The sequence below is a fragment of the Tenebrio molitor genome, chromosome X (genome assembly GCF_963966145.1).
Source record: "Tenebrio molitor chromosome X, icTenMoli1.1, whole genome shotgun sequence".
NCBI classification, from domain to species: Eukaryota; Metazoa; Arthropoda; class Insecta; order Coleoptera; family Tenebrionidae; genus Tenebrio; species Tenebrio molitor.
This window is the reverse complement of record NC_091055.1, coordinates 3814239-3839682: the sequence shown is the minus strand read 5'-3', so window position 1 is coordinate 3839682 and position 25444 is coordinate 3814239. Positions and strand designations below refer to the sequence as shown.

General features: G+C 33.6%; 1 protein-coding gene across 2 annotated transcripts in view; it reads left to right on the top strand.

Moving 5' to 3' along the window:
* Positions 1–25444, top strand: part of LOC138139739 (neurotrimin-like) — a 133965-nt gene that overhangs the window by 46849 nt on the left and 61672 nt on the right. For both annotated transcript variants that reach the window (XM_069060187.1, XM_069060188.1), the window contains exon 2: positions 21990–22096. In XM_069060187.1, coding sequence (XP_068916288.1) covers positions 21990–22096 — 107 coding nt within the window. The remainder of the gene's footprint in view (positions 1–21989; positions 22097–25444) is intronic.

Below are 25444 nucleotides of genomic sequence, written 5' to 3'. Positions count from 1 at the left end.
AATATGATAAAATTGTGACGAATTTGAATCTTCCTCTTGAACAGTTTTATTGGCATAAGATTGCCTAGCAAGGCTCCAGAATTATGCGAGATGAATACTCATCTTACGGTAGCACATAACGGCATGGAATTTGATTTCAAGAAAGACTCCTACGAGAATTCTGTTGTAATTGCTACCATAAATCTGTTTGCCATATCGCAATCGCTCACCGTACTGCCGCGCGTAGTCAGAAGGGTCCGCAAGAAGCACTGTATTTGCATAATTGAACAAGTACACAAAAGTCACCTCCTTTTTACAGACCTTATTCCGCCATTTCTGATGCTTTGTTCCTCTGTTGCTCTTCGCCTTAAAATCGTCGCCTTGCCCATCTTTCATTCCAAATTAACTTACGCCCCTAGTTCAAGAAACATTGCTATTGCAATACCATCAACGAAACTTTTTGCCGACATTCTATAATTTTCCAATTGCAAAAACTTCACTGTTACATATCCGTAAATACAGATTTAATTACACCACACGCTCTTCTGTACCTGTTCAAAATGTACTTAACTAAAATATGACACGCAACCTATTGTTGCCTACAGATACGCACCACAAAATTTTTATTTCTATTTTGCTGATGAAAACTCTAAAAAAATAATTGTTTTAATAACTAAAGAGCGGATTTTATGCAAAATGCATATCGCTTATTTTTAATAATTAAGCAGCCATCTGTTGGTCTGTTTAGCAAATTAGCAACGAAACCGACAAAACCGATAATTGTCCTGTCACCATAAATTATAAGTAAATTATAAGTAATTGTATTGAAAATAGTAAATTTCTAGTTTTGTTGACAAGCTGATAACAAATACTAAAAAAAATTGTTAATCTGTATTTATTAAAAAAAGTAGATACAAAATAAATTTGTAATTTTTCCAATCTTTTGCTTTGTAGTTCGTGCCGTCTCCTGAAAAATTTAATGTGCACCTCTGCCAAAAAGTGTCTTATGTCCTCGCCTGTTTTCAAGCCTCGGCTGCGCCTCGGCCAGAAAAAAGATGCACAAATAACTATTCTCCCTGGCTCTGCAAGAGAGTTAGAGCGTTTCAAAGTCAGATCAGAATGAGTTTAAAACTTGATGCTTCGGAATAATTTGTAGAAAAATGTTGAACAAAGTAAATTGACTGTTGGTTAATAATGGACAAGGTTTCATTCCATTCGGAGCAATTGAAAAATTTTATAATATCGGCACAAAGGAGACTGTTATCTTGGAATTTGTCAACAAAAAATACAGAGATCTGGACGAAAACAAAACGGAAGAGACCAAGAATTGTGTTAAGCATGTGGAAAATTTCAGTATATGATTTGATGGAGTTGAACTATGAATTGTACGATAACACGCGATAGAGAGCATTTTTTTCAATTTTTGTGTTATCGTGTAAATTTTGTACAAAGAGGTGGAAAATATAGTTTTATGTGAAACTATCGTTGCGATATGTAAAGCGTTTTCCATTAGATCGAATGTGTTTTTTGCACATCGAACGTCATCTCGACATGACTTTGTTTTATTCGTTTTCAATAAAAAACACTCTGGCGGAAAGTGATTGTTCATATTTTCTCGGTATGTTCGGCACGAAGAAGAGTCTTTCAAGCTCTTAAAGCTTTTCGTTTATCGTTATTTTAAATCATATTCGTGTTCTTTCAGCATGTGTTGGATTTAATGTGAATTATTTGGTTCCACGCATGAACGTTCCCGTTCGGTTTTCGGGAAAAAGGAAAGATCGGTCGTCTAAAAAATCGCAGACTTCCCTTATCTCGTATATTGTTTCGTAGCAATGAAACCGAATTCCGGTAACCGAGGAGTAACTTACATGTAAATTATTGGAAAAGGACGTGCAAGTGCCAGACATCTAATAAAGCGAAAAGTTATTTTAAACATTTTTAACAAAGTTGGCAGTAAAAGGTAGTAGACTTGTAGAAAACGACAGCTTAAAATACCTACGAGCAAATGGATAAGACATGCAATTTTCATGTCTGTACAGATCAAACGTGTAGTAATGGGTGCACAAGTAGAGCAAAGAAAAACAGCAAATATCTCAGACTGACACGTTCTCTTCGTACGTTCGCAACCGACTTGTTCATCAGTGACAAGAATTCACAATAACTCATTTTATCGTGGGGCAAACACTAAAATCATCCACGGTAAAAAATCCAGCTTACATCCAATAACACGGTCACACTTAACGCACCAGCCTGACGTGCAACAATCCGAAATAAATTAATTGCCAGCTTGTTGGCTTGCGCCCAAGTGGTGGTGTCCTTTTAGACAGAAACCAGAAATTCGTCCAGATGTCCCGAAAGACTCGCCTTGTTGCCGACGGTCACGAAAGGAGTCGCCAGATTAACCCCATCGACTGCTCATTCTCGAATACTCCTTCGTTTAAATGATAAATATTTTATTTCACCTAACCCTTAACTTTGACATTAAAATTTCAACTCACACCATGGACGTCTAATTTAAAATTAACGCCGACTGCATAATGGAACACACATTAAGAACAAAATTTTCGACATGACATTTTGTACCGTGAGAGTCGTGCGTGAAGCTTCTTTGTCTTCGCCTTTGTTAATTTTTGTAAAAGAATTCACGAATAAATTAGGATAACTCGCTTTGGTCACCAGATTCAATTTTATTCAATATGAAAAAAGCCGCAAAAACGTGAAGGACATAATACCGAAGTGAAGAAAAAAGCAGGTACTAGACATGCTACTACTTTTTGGCCCGACTGTTAAATACATAAAAGAATTTTTTTCTATTTTGCACCTATAACACAGTCAGTATAACACTCAAACGGGTTTCGAAAAGGAGCTCTTTTCGATACGTGTTCAAGAACATTTACTTAAATTTTTAATGTTGGCAGTGACTCATAGTGAGTTGTTACTAGGTGATCACTGCATTTCACGACACTTTAAATTCAAAACTTACAATTGTTCGCCTATTTACCAGCGTTACCAACCCTTATATTTGCCAAATATAATTTTCCTAGCATTACGTTTTGAACTTTTTTTTAATTTAAGGGGCAAAATAGAAAAAATATTGTATTATACTCGTTTTATAAGCCATTTTGTCGCACTTGTTTGCTTTATAGCACTCGTCGCTGCGCTCCTCGTGCTCTAAAAAACGCGTGCGACAATATGGTGTCTTATAAAACTGGTATAATAAATTACTATTATTTTTCACAAATATGTACATAAATTATAGTTTTATGAACAAATTAAAAAAAAAACCGAATGAAAATCCTTGTTGATGGTGGAATTTTTTTTTTGTCAGACATTGTCCGAAAAATTAAAAAATGTAAAGAAAGAAATGGCTAAAGTGTAGTATGTATAAGGAAAAACAATTTTTTTTTGGTAGAAATACCTGTTTGAAAAAAAAACTGTGCGTTTTATAAATTAATAAAAGTGGATCTCGGTATACAGGGTGTCTCAAAATTCGCGAATTCCGAATTCACAGCGTTGTAGGGGATCACTTCAGTAGTCCAAATATGGAAATTTAAAAAAAAATCGGAACTCCGCCCACAAAGATACATTGGTCTGAAGGTGCACTTTTTGAACTGCGTTTTCTTCAAATACAGACTGAAAAGTTCAGTGTTTATTGTTATTTATGGTGTAGATGATTGTGGAAAATCATAATGTAAAACAATTTTTTGAAGAATAGCTTTACTTTGGAGTAAAAAAATCTTAAATTTTTGTAATTTTTCTTAAAAATGGAACGGCAACGTAGCTAGAATAGTATTTTGTCACAGTGCTTATATCTTCTTCAGGAAGGGCGAATTTTTTTTCTAAGTATTTTTCGAGCTCCACTGGGACCTTCCCTACCACGCTCTGAATTCGGAATTCGCGAATTTTGAGACACCCTGTATTTTGTCCACCAGTTTGAAATGTTTAAAATGTTTTTTTACATTTTTAAACGCTTAAAATATTCTTAAAAGTAACTATAAGCAATAAATCTATAAAAAAAAAATTGATTTTTTGAAAATATCAAGAAAGTGTATCCCCTTAAATCTGTCCGCGCGTAATATCACAGAGCTTGATTAAATATGTTTTGAATCCATTTGGGGATCATGCTGATCAGTGATTGGTGCAAATGTGAAAGTCGTAATGAAAACTATTACAACTGTAATTTTGAAAATTTCGAATTGGTCTGTTGGTCGTCCAGATCTAAATCCCGTTGAGTACGTTTGGTATCATTTAAAATCGATAATGAGAGAAATGAAATTAGTTGTGTCGTACTTTGATGCCAGGAATAAGTGCGATTCAAGTTTGGACGATAAGTTTTCAGCAATATTTATTGATTTTATTTAAGCGATTTGTTTGAGATTTTTCTTAATTTATTCTGTACACTGGGGAGTTATTAAGTGAAATGTTGCGATAATTTTTGTGGGGTGAGTAGTTTAAGACAGGGATTTTAAAAATGTATTCATTTGTCAGGAACAAATTCGAGAACAAAACCTCCACTAATGGAATAAATTATCCCCAAACAAGTTTAATAAAAAATGAATATCTTGCGAGAGGTTGTTCTTTTAAGTAATAACGAGAATAAATTCCGTTGCTTGTAAAAAACTAATAAAAATATTTTTTATTGGATGATTTGTTGGTTCTAACGTAATTAAATGAATAATAGAAGACAGAGAGCATCGGTAATAACAGCTTATTATCAAGTTGAACGAGGAAATGTTCTCTGTTATTGGAGGTATCCTTTTCCCTCTCAGGATATCCGTTACGGGTGTGTCGCAACCTCAGCTATTACATTCATGACAATTCGAGGGTTTATGGCAATTCGTCGGGTAGCGCAACTAAAAACTATTTTTCTCTGAAGCATTTCGCTTACGATTTCGACTTTAATTGTTCATAAAATTTTGCAATGTCCCGTGGTCTTGCCGCGATGTTATACGATTATGGCTGAAATATCGCAACTAAATTTGCAATAATTGTGTGTCGGAAGCGATATTGTCGCGACAAAAATTCAAACAGACACTCTACAATCGTCGGAAAGAAGCGAATATCGTAATATTTTGGGTGAGGATGATTTTGATGTGGAGGAGAGAGGGAAATACAAAAGTCCGGAGGTGGATTTGAGTAATTAGGAATGATATTATTGGTGTGGATGATATTGTCGGTGACTGTGAGCCGTCGGTTTGAGGTTGTGGATATTGGCGTAGAATGCGAGTGCATTGTGATAGAATGAATATATTAGGTCTGAAGTTGATGAGGGTTAGGGTGGCGGTATTGCTGCAAGATTTCATTTAAGTGAGCGTAATTCTATTTTTGGGCGAAATGAAATTTAAAATATTCGGAAGAAATCTACTTTTGTTGAAAACGGCAAGAAGAATGATTCGAAAAATACGACGAAGGAGTGAAAGAATGATCCAAGTTTGAATTTTAAGTAACGACTAACCTGTTTAGCTGTAAATTCAGTTGAGTCTGAGTGCACTAAATTTTAAATGTGACGCACACAAAGGGCTTTGTCTATTGTGTTTCCTTCATTTTATACGCAAGCTATGATAAATTCACGCCTAAATAGTGTATAAATGGAGAAACAGGCTTGATTATAAAGAGGTTTACATGCTTTATTTGCCAGGGTTGCGTTTGTTGATCTACCTTTTCATAGCTGCCCGCCCGCCCTATGTCTCTCGAGAATTTCCACCTCATTCGTTCAACACTGCAAACGCACAATGTTTCAATTAAAATATGCTCATTAATTTTAATACTGTTTTTCGAATTACTTCCAAATAATTGCTTCACGATTCAGACGGCTGCGTCGCCACTTATCTCCTAGGCTAGGCAACCATCCGAACTTTAAATTTGCACCTCCTTTCTGCTCTTCCACCACAACACCGATACGGCACTCGGGGCCATACATTTTGCTATCTCCGTTCTTATCAAAACGTAAGGGTACGCGAAAATACAAGATTTATATATAGACTGGCCCCGGCTTAGCGCCGTCGCGCTCTTCCGCCATTTACGGATTGAGTTTTTATTTCGTCAAGAACAAGAATTGTGATCTAATTATGTGATAAACACGGCTTCCATCGGCGCTTATTTTTCGCCACATTTAGTGGGCATTAAATCTTCCAGAAATAATATACGAGCTGAGAAGGCTCGTGTTAACGTGTGTAATTTGGGTGTAAAATTGTTAAATGGTGCGGTTCATTGTATTGAAATAATGAATGTCTCCCAGTCTGTTGAGTAAAAGTCTTGCCTTGACTTGACTTGAGATTGCGAACAGGCCAACTTCAACGAAAATCCTTACAGCCACACCGAGATCTTCCTTCTAAACAGACGACCTGTTGCCTCTTCCTACAAACAAATCAAAAAGGTTTTCAATCCTCTTACACTAATGCACTAATTAACGACTGCTAAGAAAGGAAAAGCTCACGGCTTGCTCCGATTTAAACATGAAACCAGCAAAACTTACACCCACATATCTACACGTCCTCACGCACTTTTCCCCTCCTCTCCTCTACCTTCTTGAATCTCAAACAAAATAAATTTGATTTTTTCATTTTTTCATCCTCACATTCACTCCCACCACAAATAATAAATTCATATTTTAATACGTACGCTTCCATTTAAACAAAAATATAATGTTTAAAAAATTATTTCTTCCGCTGTTTTTTTTAAACCAGTTAGATTCTCCGCCAGCAAAATGAAATTTGCTACGATGCTTATTTACCAGCAGGAGTACTTTTTATATAAGAGTAAACAGGGAAATATTAAACGTTATAATATTAAAGCGAGAATGTGGAAACTAAAATAGGAAATGTGTAGGCCGACGTAATTTTCCGTTTTCTCCAATTTTCCAAACAAAATTTCAGATCATAATTTTACAAATATATTCTAATACCGAAATAGTATTTAAGAACAAATCCCTCCAGCGAATTTTATAATATGAAAATTATTCTCAAGGTCGAATGACCACCTCTTTAGACAATCAAGAGTTTGCTACTCTTTGACACCTTGGCACCATTTTCATACAGTGTGTCTCACTTAAGATGAAGACAGCTTGATATTGTTGTTATCTTCAAAAGCGAAGATTTGAACTTTTGCACACTCGTAGAACTTCAAGAGTTGCGTCTTTTTAGGCAGCTAAATCAACTTTCAGGTGTAAGCCCAGCCAACTGCGATCTTGAGAATAAGCTCCATTCTAGATACATCTGTATGTATTTTGTTTCTCGTTCGAAATATCGAATGAAGTTGTTAAAGAAAGTTGTTCAGAATCTAATTGTGACCTCTTGTACCGATTTTATACGCAAAATCGCCGTTTTGATTTTTTTGTAATTTTAAATAATTCTTACTTTCAAAATCAGTTTGTATTTCAATATTTCTTTCAACTTTCAACTTTTGTCAAATGAAGAAAAAATAGTTTATTATTACATAAACAGTGTCCTCGAAATGCATGTCAAAAGAAAAAGACGGTAGTTGGTGACGATGAATAGAAGTTAAATATAAAATTTTTTATGAGTAAAAGTGTTTTTGGTTTTGAGATATAAAAAATTTCCTCGAAATTTCCACTACCTTTTTCATTTTTCTCAACTACTTCAACTCAGTAGGGTACTAGAAATTTCGAGCAAATTTTCAATGCTATATGTATATCTCAAAAACAAAAAAACCTTTACTAAAAAAAAAATTCTATTTATCTTCTGTTCATCGTCACCAACTACCGATTTTTTTGAGATGCATTTCGAGGACACTGTATATATTTTTACAAGTTTTTTTTGTTTTCATAGCACTTTATTAAAATTTGAAAATAAAAATTTGGAATATATTATTCATCAAAGTGTGTACATATCCGCCTATGGGTGAGGGCGAAATTTTTCTGTTGTTAAAGAAACGGATCCTTGTCAAAAAGTTACATTGCTATAGAAAAAATTAAATAAATAAAATTAAAATTCTCATGATTACAAAAAATAGAGACTAGTTAGTCACACAAAACAACTCGTTTGGTAAACATTGGGGGGCAAAAAATCTTGGAATACTTTTGCGAATTTTGCAAAATGTTATAGAGAAAAGTTTCATAAATTGGCGAGTTCTTTCACTGATTAAAATGAACCCACGTATTTCAGAGACACCCTGTATACCTACTTTTATTTGAAAAAATCAAAATGCGAATTTTGTATTGAAACTCAGTATGTGGGGTCAAAATTAAATTCTAAACAACTTTTCCTGATAACGTCTTTTGATATCTCTAACGGTTAGCAAAATATGGAAAATTAGTCCTTCCTATTCACGAAATCTTACAACCCACCGTTGAGTATGTATCTCACAAAATATGTTTCATGAAGCTGTACGACTGTGCAAAAATTCAAATATTTGTTTCTGCAGATAACGAAAATATCCGGCTGTCTTCATCGTAAGTGTGACACACTGTATAGTAAAAGTCTTACTGAACTGACATTGGCAATTTATTATTAAATAACAAAGGGTCTACAGGGTGTCTCAAAATTCGCGAATTCCGAATTCAGAGCGTGGTAAGGAAGGACCCAGTGGAGCTCGAAAAATACTTAGGAAAAAAATTTCCTCTTCCTGAAGAAGATATTAGCATTTTCATTTTGTTCAATACATAGCAGCCAGCCTTCATATCCACAGTGACAAAATACTATTCTAGCTACGTTGCCGTTCCATTTTTAAGAAAAATTACAAAAATTTAAGATTTTTTTACTCTAAAATAAAGCTATTCTTTAAAAAATTGTTTTACGTTATTAATTTCCACAATCATCATCTACACCATAAATAACAATAAACACTGAACTTTTCAGCCTGTATTTGAAGAAAACGCACTTCAAAGAGTGCACCTTCAGACCAATGTATCTTTGTGGGGGGAGTCCCGATTGTTTTTAAATTTCCATATTTGGACTACTGAAGTGATCCCCTACAACGCTCTGAATTCGGAATTCGCGAATTTTGAGACACCCTGTATAACAGAGCTATGTGTAATGCCTGAAAAACCTTCACAGCAATTGTTCAAAACTAGATTTAAAAATTATTTACATAAACTATTTTATGTTTGTCAGATTTTATTTCATTTGTTGTTATTAGCTTCCAGGTTATTGTTGTTTAAAATAATTGTTTGATTCTGTTTGTTAATTAGTTAATTTTATTCCATAATACTGCACATCACATTTATTATTATTTTTTACAAAATTTTTATTCATATCTATATTTTACTTTTGTAATCCACTCTCTAATTTGTGTCAATAAAAAATTTTTTCATACGTTATTGAAATTGTTTCCTAACTTTTTCTAAATAACCAGAGCAAAATTCCGAATATGAATAAAAAAATACACGTTCCAATTCACCATTTTAAAATTTGTGTTTGATGACTTAAAAATTCACTTTTAAGCAAAGATGCCTGATAGATACCAATCTTGCGTGTTTTATGAAAACACAGTTTGGGAAACATTTAAAGATCACGTGGTGTCAGTGGAAACGTAAAACGCTGCATATTGCTGAGTTCTTTTTCACAAGGATTTGTTCAAACAGTGCGGGATTAACTTCAGGAAAAATTTCAAAAGATTTATCTCAAGATTTAACTGCGAGGAAAATTATGGCAAAGGACTGCGGAGATTATTCCTGAAATTACTAGTCAATGTCAATTTCCGATTTTTCTTCGAATGTGTCTTTTTTAATGGGAGTCGAAGTGGTTTAAATTCTTGCTAGACGATCATCACACGTGAAACATTTTTTTTAATGAAACCTGATCATAATTACAAAATAATCGATTGAAAAAATTTGGTGAAATGTGTAATTGTGAGGGTCAGTGTTCGGTGTAGCAAGTCCACGATTAAACTTTGGCCAAAACTCCGCATTGACTTTTAGCGGTGAATATGTGAAGTATGTCTAAACAGCAGTGAGGATAGCAAAGGTCGGGAATTTGTCGGGACCCTAGTTTTGCAACGAGTCTCCGGTGCAGATCAGTAATTTTCATGATTTTGATTTTGTCGAGTGGCCACGAGACGAAAGCACCCCCGTCACATGTGAGATTGGAAAGGGGTCGAAAATCCACCACCGTGTGTGCGGTTCAGACGTAGGACATCCTTTCGCTGCCATCCAATCGATTTTAATTTCCGACGCGCAGATAGATTATTCGAGTGCAGTTTAAGGAAGGCAAAAATTTTGAAAGCACGTGAGCCGCAAATTTTGACTCGACTGGAGTGGTACAGTAATGCGCCCTTAGTATTGCTTATAACAGACCTTTTGTCCAACTTAAAAGCACATTGTTGCGAAATAAAGTTGTGAAACTTGTGTATAAGGAAGATATTAATGAAATTACTTTATAAACCGGCATCAGCAAGAGCAATATCACTAACAAACTCTGATTATTAGGCCCGCAGCTCTACAGAATTTGATTTAAATTTTGCCCCATTCGATGAACTTTCCGATAATACTCTAATTAGATGCTTCCTTGGTCTGCATGCACTTCCGATCGTACTTCCGCGCCGCTTCTGACTACTTTAATACACATTTTTCTCAATATCTAGACCCATCAAAAATCTTATGACTGACACATGCAGTCGCACGAAATTTTAAATTACTCGACGGCAAGGCCGGCGAAATTGCAGTCTTAGATTAGAACCGACGCTTGTGTGGCGTTTTTACACTAATGAACTGTCACTCGATCTAATCACTTCTGTTGGTTTACTTTACAACTGTTGGGACACATATAAAGCTGTAACACCGAACGACATTCCAAAATTAATACTGGACCGCTGGGTATGAATTAAAACTACAAATTGATTTTGCATCAGGAATCCGGACACTTGTGATCACAGCACGAGCGAATAGACTTCAGTTTTCAAAATTAAATTTCGCTTCGCAGTTTTTCTTTCAGGTTTTCATTGTTACCTGTTGTAAAAGTATAAATGTGCAGTGTGACTGAGGTGGTGAGGCAGCTCCATTACGATTTCTTAGACAGGTCTATGGTCTAAACGTCGTTGGTTATTTTAGCTGAGCGTCACCGAAAGGTGAGCTCTTTCCAGTCGAACCTATGAGGCTCGAGGCATTCGAGTCATACCCAGCGTGCCTCATCTGTGTACGATTTCACTTTGTGAGCGCCGACAACGTGTCCTTTTACTTCTAAACAGACATTTCTTGTATTTACAAGAAGGAAAGACTCACAAGCAACCGTCGGGAGGCGATGTTTGCATATACTCCAACGTTGTCACATAATAATTTAGTAAAACTAATGGTACTAATAAAAGGAGAAGAAGAAAATGCAACGGAAAAGATGAATAAGCATAAGATTTCCTAATTAAATATATTCTTAAAAGGGAAAGTTTTATAAATGTAAAGAAGTCAAATAAGATCTTCAGTTAATTTCTTCCACGATGATTAACCGGAAGTACCACCAACTTTTTTACTCAAATAAAAACCTCCAGTTGGAACATTAAAAACAATAAATTAAAATAAAACAAACTAACGACAGTAACAGTAGCCCCACCGATAATGATTCCAACTTTAATGTTTTTATCAAAACACAATTTTATTGATTTCTCTTTTTTATACAAATATTTCAAATCGTGTAAACACTATCAAGATAGCAGCTTTTATAATGGATAACATGTTGTATTTAAATTTTTTATTAGGTGAATCATGCTATAACGAGGATAAAAACAGATACTAAATGCAAATAATATAAATAGTAATAATAAGAAGCAATATGAAAATTTTACAAATAGTTTATAAATACCTGAATTGATTTTTATTATCACCTCGTATAAGATTGTATCTACAGTGTGTCCCCGGATAGGTGAAACGACTCTTCTAAAAAATAAAAAAAATTCGATTTAAATTTTCATTTTTTGGGGTTTAGCCCTACTTGGTTAAAGACTAATTTTTAACAGGATTTTAGTTTTGAAAAGTCAAGTATGCCTTGAAAATGTTTAAAAAACCTATTTTTCTGTAGAGTAAAGTGCCTTTTATGTGGTAAATACGACAAAAAGTTATTAAGAAAAGTTGTTTAGAATTAACATCTAGGCCTTTAGACAAAATTTCAAAATTATCGGCCAACCATGATTTTTTATTTTTTTTTCCATTTAATCTTAAGGTTTTAATTTACTTTTATTTAATTATAACTTATTAGTGTTAAGCGAGTAACTTGTAGTAATAATATAAGTGTGAATTTTTTTTCTCATAATAAGAGAACTGTTAAAAATAAAATTCTTTGATTTGTGAAATAAACCTTAAAATGATGAAAAATTATAGTTGGCCGATGATTTTAAAATTTGGTATAGGGGCCTAGATATTGATTCTAAACAGCTTTCCTTAATAGCTTTTTGTCGTATTTGTCACATAAAAGGTACTTTATAGGAAAATAGGTTTTTTTGAAAATTTCCAAGGCATACTTGATTTTTCAAAATTAAAATTATCTTAGAAATTAGTCATTAACCAAGCAGGGCTGCACCCCAGAAAATGAAAATTTAAATCGAGGATTTTTTATCTTTTACAAGAGTCATTTCACCTATCTGGAGACACACTGTATGTATGTATACAGATATCTGAGGTCTCAAAAAAATCTAATTAATTTTTAAATAAATTACTATAAAGGTAGTTATCAAATTTATTATTGCCAACAATTTTTGTAATAAATAACTAACTTCGTGAATTATACAGGGTGTTTCAAAACTGCCGCCAAAATGTTACAGAACATGGTAAAATATGCTGTATTGAATAATACATCATTTAAAAAAAAATAATTTTTGTATCTCTCCAGAAAATAAAGAGTTGCAAAGGCTGGAACAAAGTGATCATGTATCTAAAGACTCTATGTGTGTAGGTCTATTCATGTTATTTTAAGATGGGCATATGGACATAACTGACATTTTCATTAAAAAAAACTTTTTTCTTCTTTTACCAGGCTTTCTAAACGCATGTTTTATTTATTATTTTTTTTATTTTACATTTGGCAACATCGATTTACCTTACAATTTGCAATGTATAGATCGTTACTATGCCTGTACACTATAAAAAAAAATAGTTGCTGTGATTACTGCTGCGTATTATTATCATATTTAGAACACCTTCTGTACAATGTTGCCACTTTTATAATGTAATTTGAACTTTGGTAAAACCGACGCATAAAAAAAGTTTGATTACGATTTCGCGTTAATACTGAAATGGGAAATTGATGTGAAACATTTTTTGGCGATAGTTTTGGAACACGCTGTATGATGTGATTTCAGATCTTCTGTAGGAATAATTTTAATAAATTAAGTGAGTTGATAGGAATTAGTGGAATATTCTACAAGTCTGTTTAACGTTTTTCAAAAAACTTTTATGGGATGTCTGAGTTTGGAATCTATTTATTTAGCAGAAATGTGCACTTCTGGATCTAGTGTAAAATTTGGAGACGTTCAAATAATCATTTATTTTCCGAATTGAGACACTTACAGCTCTTGTAACTCGTTCTTATCTTCCACATAATCTGGTCTTAAGATATCGCAGTTTCAGTCACTTCACCTTTATCGATTCGGAGGCAGCAATCGAGCTCGGTTCTGCAGGGGTTGACTCCAACCAATTTCTGCTAGAGCGAAGCCACCGAACGAGTGCGAATTTGTGCATTCAATTGACCACTTGGCCGGTATTATGTGCACAATATCGATCCGTCGGTGACGTGTGCAATTTTACTTTGCATTAGTATTGCAACGGCGTCGTTAATGCGTCCACTCGGCTATTGTTTACATGTACCGAACGCAACGCTATACGTGAGGTACGTGTGCCGCAACGCAGAAAACCATTCTCCCGCTTTAAGAAAATCAGAAGTGGGATCTGTACCCCGGAGCGGAATAATTTAGGTAGTTACAATTACGGAGTAAATATATTCAGGTGGTATGTCGTATGCCGACCACGTATCGGTGGTAATAATAAAGGGTGCGTTGAGAGGGCCAGCTTGCGGTGGTTTGTTGTGGTTTTCGGCGGCGGCGGAACGCAGAGGGTCGGGGACGGAAGCGGCGGTGCGTCTCTTGCTTGCCTAGCTGGGAAGCGCCATCTGCTCTTCTGCCTCCGCACTGTGTTGTCATAATCAGGAAGCGATCGTCGGAAGTCAGGTTAAATCTTATGGTAACGCAATTAAATCTCAGACGAATTACGACTTCCCTCCGCTAAACCGACAATGATCATTTCCACGTTAATACAACTTCTACCTAATTACTTAAACCGCAAAAACGACAAATCGTCTTTATGTGTCGATGACGATCCTCGACTCGTTTACAACCCCTTTACTGTTGCTGTTGTTTCATTGTGACAAATTGCAAACTGTCCTCCCAACACCTCGTTAATGGTTCTTATTTTGATAGGCGGACCTGAAAGGTACAAATTTCCACGACAACTGTCAACATCGTGTTCCTCAGTGTCCTCACGATTTTGACTAACCCGAACAGAACTATGCACTTTTGCACCTTATTTGACACGTTCCAAAACCGATACAATTAGCAGGATAAATTTGTTAAACGTGTGGATTCTATGAATAGCTTTCCCGCTTCGCAGACAAACTTTCAACACTATTGATCGGCACTATTCAAATGATCAAATTGCTTTACTCGACTCTTCTACAGTCGTTACCTGTAATGCTAATACATACAATCAAGAGGAATTGTTTTCCCTCTCGTATTCGTCTTTTAGTGGAAAGACCTTGCTGGATCTTCTGAGTCACGCAGAGCACAAGACAGCCATATAAATAAACACGCCCGAGAAACCGAACTGGGCCGTATTTAATACATTAACACCTACTCCTCAGAAGGGACCAAGTGCAGCATTTCTATTCTCACTTGCTGTATTTTAAAAATACAAAATTCTCTCACCTAAAAATGAAAAACAATTCATCGATACACAGCCACAGACTTTTTTTAATTCTGAGAAATGCCAGCGTAACTACAAACTGAGTTAACAAAACCTACCTGACCCTTTTGCCCTTTTCAGGTGCCGACACCTGAAATTATTTGACCCTCTCCTGGACTAAAAGTCCCTTTTGACTCGATTTATCATTTAGTCAACATTTCTTAATAATTTTACGTACTCACAAGGTCACCAGCGGACGAAAAGTAACTCTTTTGCGCGGACTCACTTTTTCGGAAGCTGTTTAGTAAGTAATGTAACGTAAATTATATAAATAAGTAATTCTACGCAAATAGTAAATTACTAGTTTCGTTGGCAAGCTGATAACAAATACTATTAAAAAAATTGTTAATACAGGGTGTTATTCAAAGTTGTACAGATATTTTAACCACGAGCTACTGGCTTAATGTAGAACTCGGAAAAAATATCTATCTATATAAAATAACATTTATTTTTTGAGCTACAATTTCTTTTTAGTCTTCTACGTTGTTAAACAACATCGTAGGTAAAATTTCGGCACATTTTAAAAATACACCCTGTATATCATGTTTTATAAAATATACGCCAATGCGAAGTAACCTATAGGAAATATGCTTTAAAACAAGGAAACCGCATTGGTGTACGTTTTATAAAATATGATATACAGGGTGTATTTTTAAAATGTGCCGAAATTTTACCTACGAGGTTGTTTGACAACGTAGAAGACTAAAAGCAATTAAAAAAAATTGTAGCTCAAAAAATAAATGTCATTTTATTTTTTGACATAGAATTTTTTAAATATTTTTTCCGAGTTCTACATGAAGCCAGTAACTCGTGGTTAATGTATCTGTACAACTTTCAATAACACCCTGTATGTATGTATTAATAAATGTATCTATTTGAAAAAGTTAGATACAAAATAAATTTCTAATTTTTCCAATGATGTCTTTTGCTTTGTAGTTCGTGCGGTCGCCTAAAAAATTGAATGTACACCTCTGCCAAAAAGTGCCTTTTCTCCTCGCCTGTTTTCAAGCCTCAGCTGCGCCTCGGCCACAAAGCTCAGACACTTTTTGGCCTTGATACACAAATAACTATTTTGTATCAAAGAACACTTACATTTTGCTTTATTATTACGGGGAATTAAAGCAGCACAATAGAGCTGTCTGCGTCAGACCAAAATTAAAATAACAAAATATGTACTCCCTTTCTGCAGAATTTACTTCTTGAAAAAAGGAAAAAGAACTGGCACGAGTAAGCATTGTTAATTAAAATTACACTTGTGGGTTCGGTTATATTTTGATTAATTAGTTTTTTATTCTAAAGATTTTGATGTGAATGGTAAAAGAACGAAGTTGTTGGGGACTTTGTTGTGTGGTACACATCTGAGGTTTAGATCGTTGAGGATTTCTGTTTGTAAAATAGTGGCAAGATGGTTGCAAACTTGTTGAACGGGTCCTTGAAATGTAGTATTGTAGAGCGATAACAAGCCGACGGTGTTGTAAAGTTTGCCAACTTAATTCGAAATGTTTCTTCATATTCAATTATCCCTTATTGTGATTTCCTTTTGAAAGCCGGTTTAAATTTAAATCAATAGATAATTACCTCATTCCTTATTGTTCTTAGATTTTACTCTTCAACAATTTACGTTGAAAAAACAAATTTCAAGTTAGTCAAAATTGCTGCTTGTTAATTTTTTACTTTAATTAAATGCAAAGGCAAGAATAATAACGTGTCAAAATACAAAACACTTAATTAAAAAGCAGTATTTATTTTCAAATGATATTTTATTATTCTTTTCAACATAAACAAGGGAGATTTATTTTGCTGCTGTAAAACACTAAGTGTGATAATTAAGATTAAGCTCTGCCTTCAGGAGCCATACTGCTTAACCGCAGGAAATTCTTCAAGATTACATGTTGTTGAAATCTTTGTTTACGACTTTCCAAACTGATTTCCGCGATGTAAACAAATGTTTATCTAAATTTACAATAAGAATAAAGGAAATTTTACTCGTATTTCCAGGAACATTTCGCTCCAAGTTAACAACAATAATTCTTCTCCAAACGTTGTAAAGAGATTTTTATTACAAAAATTCAACACAGTTTATTTGTGCTCACTGGACGAACACACTGTGAGCGAAAATTAATCACACTTCACTTTTTTCACGGCGCTCAACCGGTTTCCTTGTTTTACAGCATATTTCCTAGAGATTACTTCGCACTGGTGTACATTTTATACAATATGATATACACGGTGTATTTTTAAATGTGCCAAAATTTTACCTACGAGGTTGTGGGACAACGTAGAAGACTAAAAGCAATTTAAAAAAATTGTAGCTCAAAAAATAAATGTCATTTTATTTTCTGACATAGAATTTTTTAAATATTTTTTCCGAGTTCTACATGAAGCCAGATCGTGGTTAAAATTTGGTCACGCATTTCAATAACACCCTGTATATCACATTCAGAATTGTAATTTAATGTAAAAATCTTTTTATTACACGGCAAGTATTTTTCAGATTTGATATTTTTATTCGAATGTAACGTGGCCCAAGTCCCCGATACGTTTTCCCAGCACCGCTATTAATAAAATAAACGAGATCGCTTGACATTCTTCAAAATGAACACACGGTTACAGAATTGTATTTCTCACTTTTCCCGCACTGTCCAGTCTTGTTTATACCATTTCACTTCTCAACAAGGAACTCCGGAACTGCAGTTTTCTTATTTTAGCAACTATCTTATCTCCCGGCCATAAAGCAGACCAACCCCCGGAGTTAATCTTCTCTCACATATGCTCTATTGAATTTAAATTACGATTTTATGCCGATTCATTTGACGTTTGCATTTTTCCTATTAGCCTCGCGTAGACACGACGCCCCAGAGTCGATCAAAAATTTAGAGTGGATCTTGTCAAAGTCGATGCCAGTAGGTCATTAAAATTTACGCCACGTTCATTGAGCAAGATGTGTCTATCCGAGATATAGACAGAATCTGGTCTCATCAGTGTGAAGAAGTTATTCTCTCCTGTTCCAGTTGGCGTGCTTTCTGTCAGCCAAACCCCAATCGGACAACAGAGCTTTCGTCGTGAATCTGCAGAACACGCAAAAACCGATCACCTATTATTTACACCGTTCGTTCAGTCATTCCGGAAGGACTCACTTCTTGTACCTAGTTGGGGATTAACTGCATCTGGATTTCTTATCCAAAATTTGGGAGTTTCACATTTGAAAGTTTAATCCGAGGTCTCAAACTCAGTTTGTGGCTTTGCTTGAATAACACTATTAATAATGTATCACTTATGCGGAGTACTGAACTGTATTGCACATTAATGCAACGACCACAACTTGAGAGATCCGAGGTGTTGCAATATTTAGAGTCGACTGAAAGTTTCAAATTTTACGGAATTGATTTGATCTGAGAGTTGCGAGCAAATAAAAGAGCCAAAGTTTAACGTAAGTTGCATGAAATAGTGTTTGGCGTGTGGGGAGTAGCCATTTTTGGTTGACGCAGGAGATAAGTGTTTCTTGTTGGTAATTAGTACTTTGCAGAGATGGAAGAGACAGGTTTTCCGCCTCTTACTTTATCCCAATCTTCGATCTTAGCGGTATTAAGTACACACAAAAGTTAAACATCCCCAAACATCTCACAAGATTTCTTACGTATAAAATGAAGTCAAGTAAAACCGTGGACGTGACTCGGAATACCTTACCTCTAGTAAATGTTTGTTGTTTCTTTCAAGTTTTCCACCTATGTACAGAGGGGAGGGCCATTACTTTTAATTACTGTACTTTGGAGTTTTCGCTTGTTTGCATAATCCCGAATTATATTTATTGATATTCCTTCGGAAACCAATTAATTTTATGGAGTTGTTGAATTTGATAATAGTAGATGTTCATTAATTTGAAGGTGTTCAATAGACATCATGTGAAGCTGCAGTAGGTTCGGATCGATATGGCGGGAGTTGTTTCAATAGGAGCGGATATTCTCACTGTTATGCACTTTCTACTCGTTTTCCTTAATAAAACAGCCCAAAACTTGACCCGTAATGATGTCAATTCGCTTCAACAATCCACCATTCTCCAGATTTTCACAACAACTCCCCGAACTTTGATTCTCCTATTCAAACATTTGCCACTATCTAAATGACATCAGTTCAACCCTTCAAGACTTTAATTATTTAATAGCAATTTTAACGTTTAATTGTCTCCCACAAATCAATATGATTACGCAACTAATGAACCTATTTAAAGATATCTTCAACCAAATCACAAATCTATTTAACAAAGGTTCTTCATTTTCGTATGCTTTCACATATTCTGAAAATACATATGTTTGTAATATTTTATTTTCATCTTTATCGTTCAGAATTGATTAAAAAATTTTATCTTTAGGCGGTCGAAAATCTCGCCTTTCTCCATAGAAACAGTTGAAGTGTTTTTTTTTTTTGTAACCGGATTTGAAACTAGGAGTTGAAATGTCCACAGGCGGCTCGACCGAGTCAAATGTAAGGTCATTTGAAGCATTTCTCACAATTTATTTATCAATAGTTACACGAAATATTTAATAATTAAATTATTCCGATTAAAAAAAAATCTCTTGAATAGCGAAATTACGAAATTACTACCCAATATTTAACCGGTGCCACTGTGGTGTAACACGAGTCGCCCATGCGCACGGATGACTAGACTTCAGTAGACTTTACTAATATTATTGAACCTTCAAGTACTAATAATATTACAACAAAAGAACTAGGAATTACTGGTGCCTTAAAATTTAAAAATTGTAAGTTTGAAAATTGTCATTTTGCACCAAAAAAAACTAAAGAGTTCATGTCCGATATTTTTTGTCATCCGCTTGAAAATAAAATAGTATACTCGTATATCATTCAGAGTTGATGGTCTTTTTGTGCTTCGCCCAGTTGGCGACCTCGACTTCATCTCGGTCTTCAATCTCTGGGCTTACCACAAAAAAGACTCACTTCTATTCTTAATGATATAATCTACAATAACTTCAAACATTCGCTTATTTCTGAGATACGTCAAGAAAATATAAGACATGGAAATGTAGCAATTAATAGAGCTTTTTTGACGTTAATAGGGAGGATCACTGTGAACGTCGTTTATTGTAAATAGTTGTAAATTATTAACTTGGTTTTTCAAAATTACTATCAAATAGTTTTAATTGAATTCCATATGTAAAAATTATAAATTATAATTAGTGGAAGAGCAACGTAGATAAATTAAAATTGTTGGTTGATTCACTCTTAAAAATAGATAAATGTACATATTTTTTTTTAATAAGTATTAATATTTTATTATCGGAAATGTTTGTATTGTAATTAATTGTTAGTTATTTTAACAATATTTTAATTAAAATGAACAAATTTTAATAACCAGAGGTTATATTCTCACATTCCATTCTCACCTTTTAGTACATAGTTTATTTATTATGGTAAAAAAAATTTTTTGTCAGTACAAACTGACGTAATAATTACAAAATTTTATGATATGTATGATATTTGGAGGTTACCGGAAATTATTTTCAAATTAAATCAGTGTAAAGTATTTTATAGAAACTACGACAAATGTGATTATTTTGATTGAAAACAAATTTTTGTTTTTTAAGGAAAACGATTGAACTATGATTGCTCTCAAAGGTACCGAAATAGGCTTATTTCTAAAGTCTTTGTCTAACGTTGATTTCTTCCAATATTTCTTCTTATAACCTTACATAGAGAACAAAAATAAATGTCATTTTGACTTTTAAGTGAAATTACATACTTTAATTCCTTATTGTAAAACATGGGATCTAGCAATTTGAGCTTTTGGTATTTTGTGTTGCATAACGTTAAATTTTCGCGCGAACTCTACGGTGAATTTTGAAAAGTGTTAAAGATGTAAAAATTATTGCTTTTTCGATACTTTGTTTCAAAAGATTTTTTGACATCGCACCAATGTGTATACACCAATGTACATACAACGATAACAACCGGAAGCAAATTATATTTTTAAATAACAAATATTTTATATTTTTATATAAAAATTTTTTATATGTAAAAATGTTTTACAAAAATAACAATCATTAATATTTACAACATTCAATAAATGTTCAATGTGGAATATACAGGGTGTCGCAAAATTAACGTATTCCAAGTCGGGGATCTTGTAGGGAAAAATCTTAGGAATCTCGAAAAAATAAAATAAAAAATATAGGGGGGGGTCTTTACAAAGATATATGGGTCTGAAGCTTCAAACTTTTCATCATGTTTTCTTCAAATAAAAAGTATCAATGGTTGACATTCATTTTGAAATATGGTGATGATGATTATTATTTAAAATATTAAAATATAAATGAAAAGACATTTCTTGAAAACACAGCTTTATCTCAAAAAATAAAAGTTTTATTTTTCCAATTTTTGTTCAAAAGGGAAGTACAACATAGCTAGAATATTAAATCAGGTACTTTTGAACAAATATTGGCAACTTTGATATTTTTTTCAAAGTGACAGCAATTTTTTTTAAACATTTTTACTTGTCAACAGGATATACCCTACAAAGCTCCGAACTCGGAATACGATAATTTCAAGACACCCTGTGGTTTTTCAATTTTTTGTTTCAATTATTAATGGACTATGGACTATGGAATAATCACACCATCCAAAAATTTAATCGTTTGGAAAATATTTTTTTAATTTTAAATCGAACAAAATTATTGTGCTTTTTGGTTGTTGTAACAATTAATTAAACATAAAATGAACTAGTTAATTGTTTGTTGTTAAAATTAATTATAATTATTATTAGATATGGATGATAATATTTGGGTAGATGTGTTATGTCAGAAAAAGTAAAGTGAAAATTAGACTTTTTGTTCGCGTTGGAACAAACTTCTTCAGGATACAAAATGATGTGGACTGCAAATTTGTTTAATGAATTTTTTTGAGATAACAATTCGAAAATGTTTAATTTATGTTTGCCCTCGTGAACTTGTAGTGTTGACAACGGTACAACAGAAGCGGGAGAGAGCTTTTTGTAAATTTGCGAATAAGTGTTGGGACTTTGTGTTAGCATAAAATTGTTAAAATTTAATTTGAGTCAAGAAACTGTTGAATAAATTGTGTTAATGTTGATCTCTTGTTACAGTGGTGGTTGAAGAACCCGAATTCACAGACACTATAGAGAACATAACAGTGGCGGCGGGCCGCAGCGTAAAGTTCGCATGCTCTGTCAAGAATCTTGGAACTTACAAGGTAGGTAAACATTTACCTCAATTTGTCTTTTAATTGTGTCTTGAATAATATATCACCTCGGGAGAACAAATGTAGTTTGTGTGGAAGCAGACGGGACACGTCGTCGCTTTTTCAATTTTATTTACACCGACGAAATGTGTCAAACATGTTTAAAAATAAAGGTGCGATAATATTTTATGTAAGATTGTGTGAAAATCCGGTAAAAATATTCAGTCACATTTTGCTGAAATAGTCATGACTTTATGGTGAGGATTTATTTCACCGACAGGCGTCCCAGAGGTCTACTTTACAACTTTATTGACGCCCTAACTCACTAAACTTGTGTAAAAAGCATCCACGTTTGTTTAATGCTTTTTTATAGTTCGAGAGTCGTCAAGATTTGTGGTTATGAATTATTATCGTCTACTTTATTACAATTTTGCCCCTTTGAATGATGACGCGTTCACCTTTGCAATTGTCAACGTATTTGTTAAACTCCCCCCAAAAACGCTATTTGTGTGGTGACAGCACGATGTGACGTCGCAAAGCACCCTATCATCATCTTATTTGCACTGACGGAAATAACAGGGTTGAAGTCGTGAATTCCTCCAACATTTTTGAATATTCACTTGTAATTGTTGGCTACGTGTGCCCGTCTGTTCCGAATCACATCGTCGATTCTGATAATTACTTTCATAACGATACGTCCTCAGATTCAAAATTAAACATCATCTGCAAAGTGTGTCATGTTCGGTATTAAAATTTAAAGAGACGTTGGGTTTGGGTTTTAGGCTTTGCCGCCGCAGAAGTCGATACGTTACGGATGGTCAGGTTTAACTCCACCGATCGATATTTTTTAATAAGATTTCTGTCCCGTTTAAACTTTTACCATTTTACATTTAAATAGAAAAGTGGGCTGTTTTTGCATATTTAAAGAATTATACCGTCTGGTCACATAAATATTCGAACCTAGTGGGACACGAAAAACGAAAATGAAGTCGTAGATTAACTCATACATACTTAAGTGTTATTGACAGATGTGAATTATTTTTATTCGGATTGGATAATAACTGATCCTGGCTGACGAAGGACAACCCACAACACTATCAGATCATTTTTAATAGCACCATAAAAGTACTTCAACAAGAAGACTTCCATGTATCAATGAAAAGTTGTTTACAATGATTTGTAACACTTACGTGTACATTTGTAATAAACTAAATATTATTTTGAACCCTAAAATTCATACACGCTCCATTGATAATGAAGCACGTAAAAAAAATACTCGGAACGTAAAACAGTAAAAACTGATAGTATTAGAATAGCGGTCGCTCTTTTTCCAAAAAAACTGTAAACTTTTTATCGCACAAAAACATTTTCACTCACTCTTTCGGTTCAGTTGAGGATTATCCCATGAGCGGAGTGTCAAATTAGGGGTTAAAAAATGTAAAAAATATTATTCGATTAAAAAAAGATGAATACGTAAAAAATGTTTATTTTAAAGAGTTCTATTTGTAAATAAATTTATTACGTGGACTTCGATAACATTTTCTTTTTAAATAATTGATCAGGCACGTTCTTCTTTCTCTCTTTCCACTGCGGATTTATTTTATTTTTATGTATCGCTTTGCAATTAATCCCGCTTTTATTTATTTTTTGTTCGGAATCAGGCTATTGAAAATCAAAGAAATTCCTTTTTGAGAGGATTTTCCTTACCATTCAGCGTGGAAACGCTGCAAGCATTCGGGGCACTTTTCTGATTCCTCATTATTATCGGAAATTTTTGTATTATAAAACAAAAATGTTATGTACTTAAGTTGATTAATTTATTATATTATAATATAATACATTTTTTGTTCTTTAATTTCTTCTTCCTTAATTATCAGTCCTCGGCAATTTATATCCTTTTTTGTTAATTCCTTTTTCTATAATTTTTTATTTTTATTATTGTTTCTTCGTACATTTAGTTTTCATTTATTACAAACACTAAGAATAGTGAATAGTGAATCTAGAAAGATTCTTTTTATTTTTCTTGTGTCGATGCTCTTCACATATCTTCTTTCTCTGTACTACTACAGTTATCCTATTTATTTATTGTCCTATTCACTTTTCTACCCCAGAATATTCTGTTCTTGTTTATCAATTATAGATTTTCGCATCTTAGTCATATATTTTTCCCAGTATTTTTTTGTTTTGTTTTTTTCATATGCATAAATGCCTTTCCATCCGTTTTCTTTTGCTTTTTATCTTAATTTTTTTCTCTTTGAAACCGTTGCCCCCCTTTGTCCCTCTTTCTGTTCATGTTTTTTTCGATATTTCATATTCATTCTATCTTAATTAGGTACTGTTAATAATTTAGATTTTAATATTCTCAAAATTTATTAAAGACGTGAAACATTATGAGAAAAAATAAACTTGGGTAAAAGCTATTGTATAAGCCAGAGGTCTAAAGTGGATTTAAAGCAAGTATGAAATATTTACATAGCTTACTCTGAGTACAAAATACACGTAAGATAAAAGTGAAAGAATAAAGAAAAATGGCGCAATGAATGAAGAAGGATAAATAACAATTTTACATATGAGGGAGTTATTGTAGAAAGCATGAAGATAAGCAAACCAAGAATAAAAAATATGCAGACATCATAAAAGAAAAAAGCGACGGGAAAATAGTCGATAGCAAGATGTTGACGGGAAGATAAAGAAGAGAAAACTTTGTTGCAAATAGAGATTATAAAAGGACGTTACTGAGTAAAAAGAAATAACGCAAAAATAAATGTAACGGAAAAAAATTGTAATGAAAGAATAAAATGTGTGAGGTGAAAAAAAAAAAAAGAAAAAATCAATCTACAGAAATATGAAGCCAGCATTCAATAGACAAGACTTGAAGCAAATATAAGATAAACAGAATGTGATCTACAAGAAAAAAAGAAACAATGCAACATCTGTTGACAGAAGTAAGAGATTAAAAGAGGTAGATTAGAACAGACAAAAATAGATGCGAATAAAAGAAAAACAAAAAAATTGGACTCGTGGGGTCATCTATCGATTTCGAAAATCATTTTTTTAATAGGTATTATTTTTCCCATAAATGTTTTTATTTTTATTGACTAATAAATAATCATAATCCTAATAGGGAAAATATAACCCATCTCTTGGTTGGCAGCTCTGCATGTCATGTTATTTCATAAAAATCTGCAAAAGTGTAAAATAAAACATTTGATCAGCCGAAAAGCCTAATACAAATGTCGTACCGTAGGTATTTTACATCGCTCCAACTAATGAGGCATTCGGCTTCACCTCGTGCCTGAAACCTAGTTTTCGCGCTGTAAAACATCTCTACCGTACTCTAATGTAAATAACTATTTTATA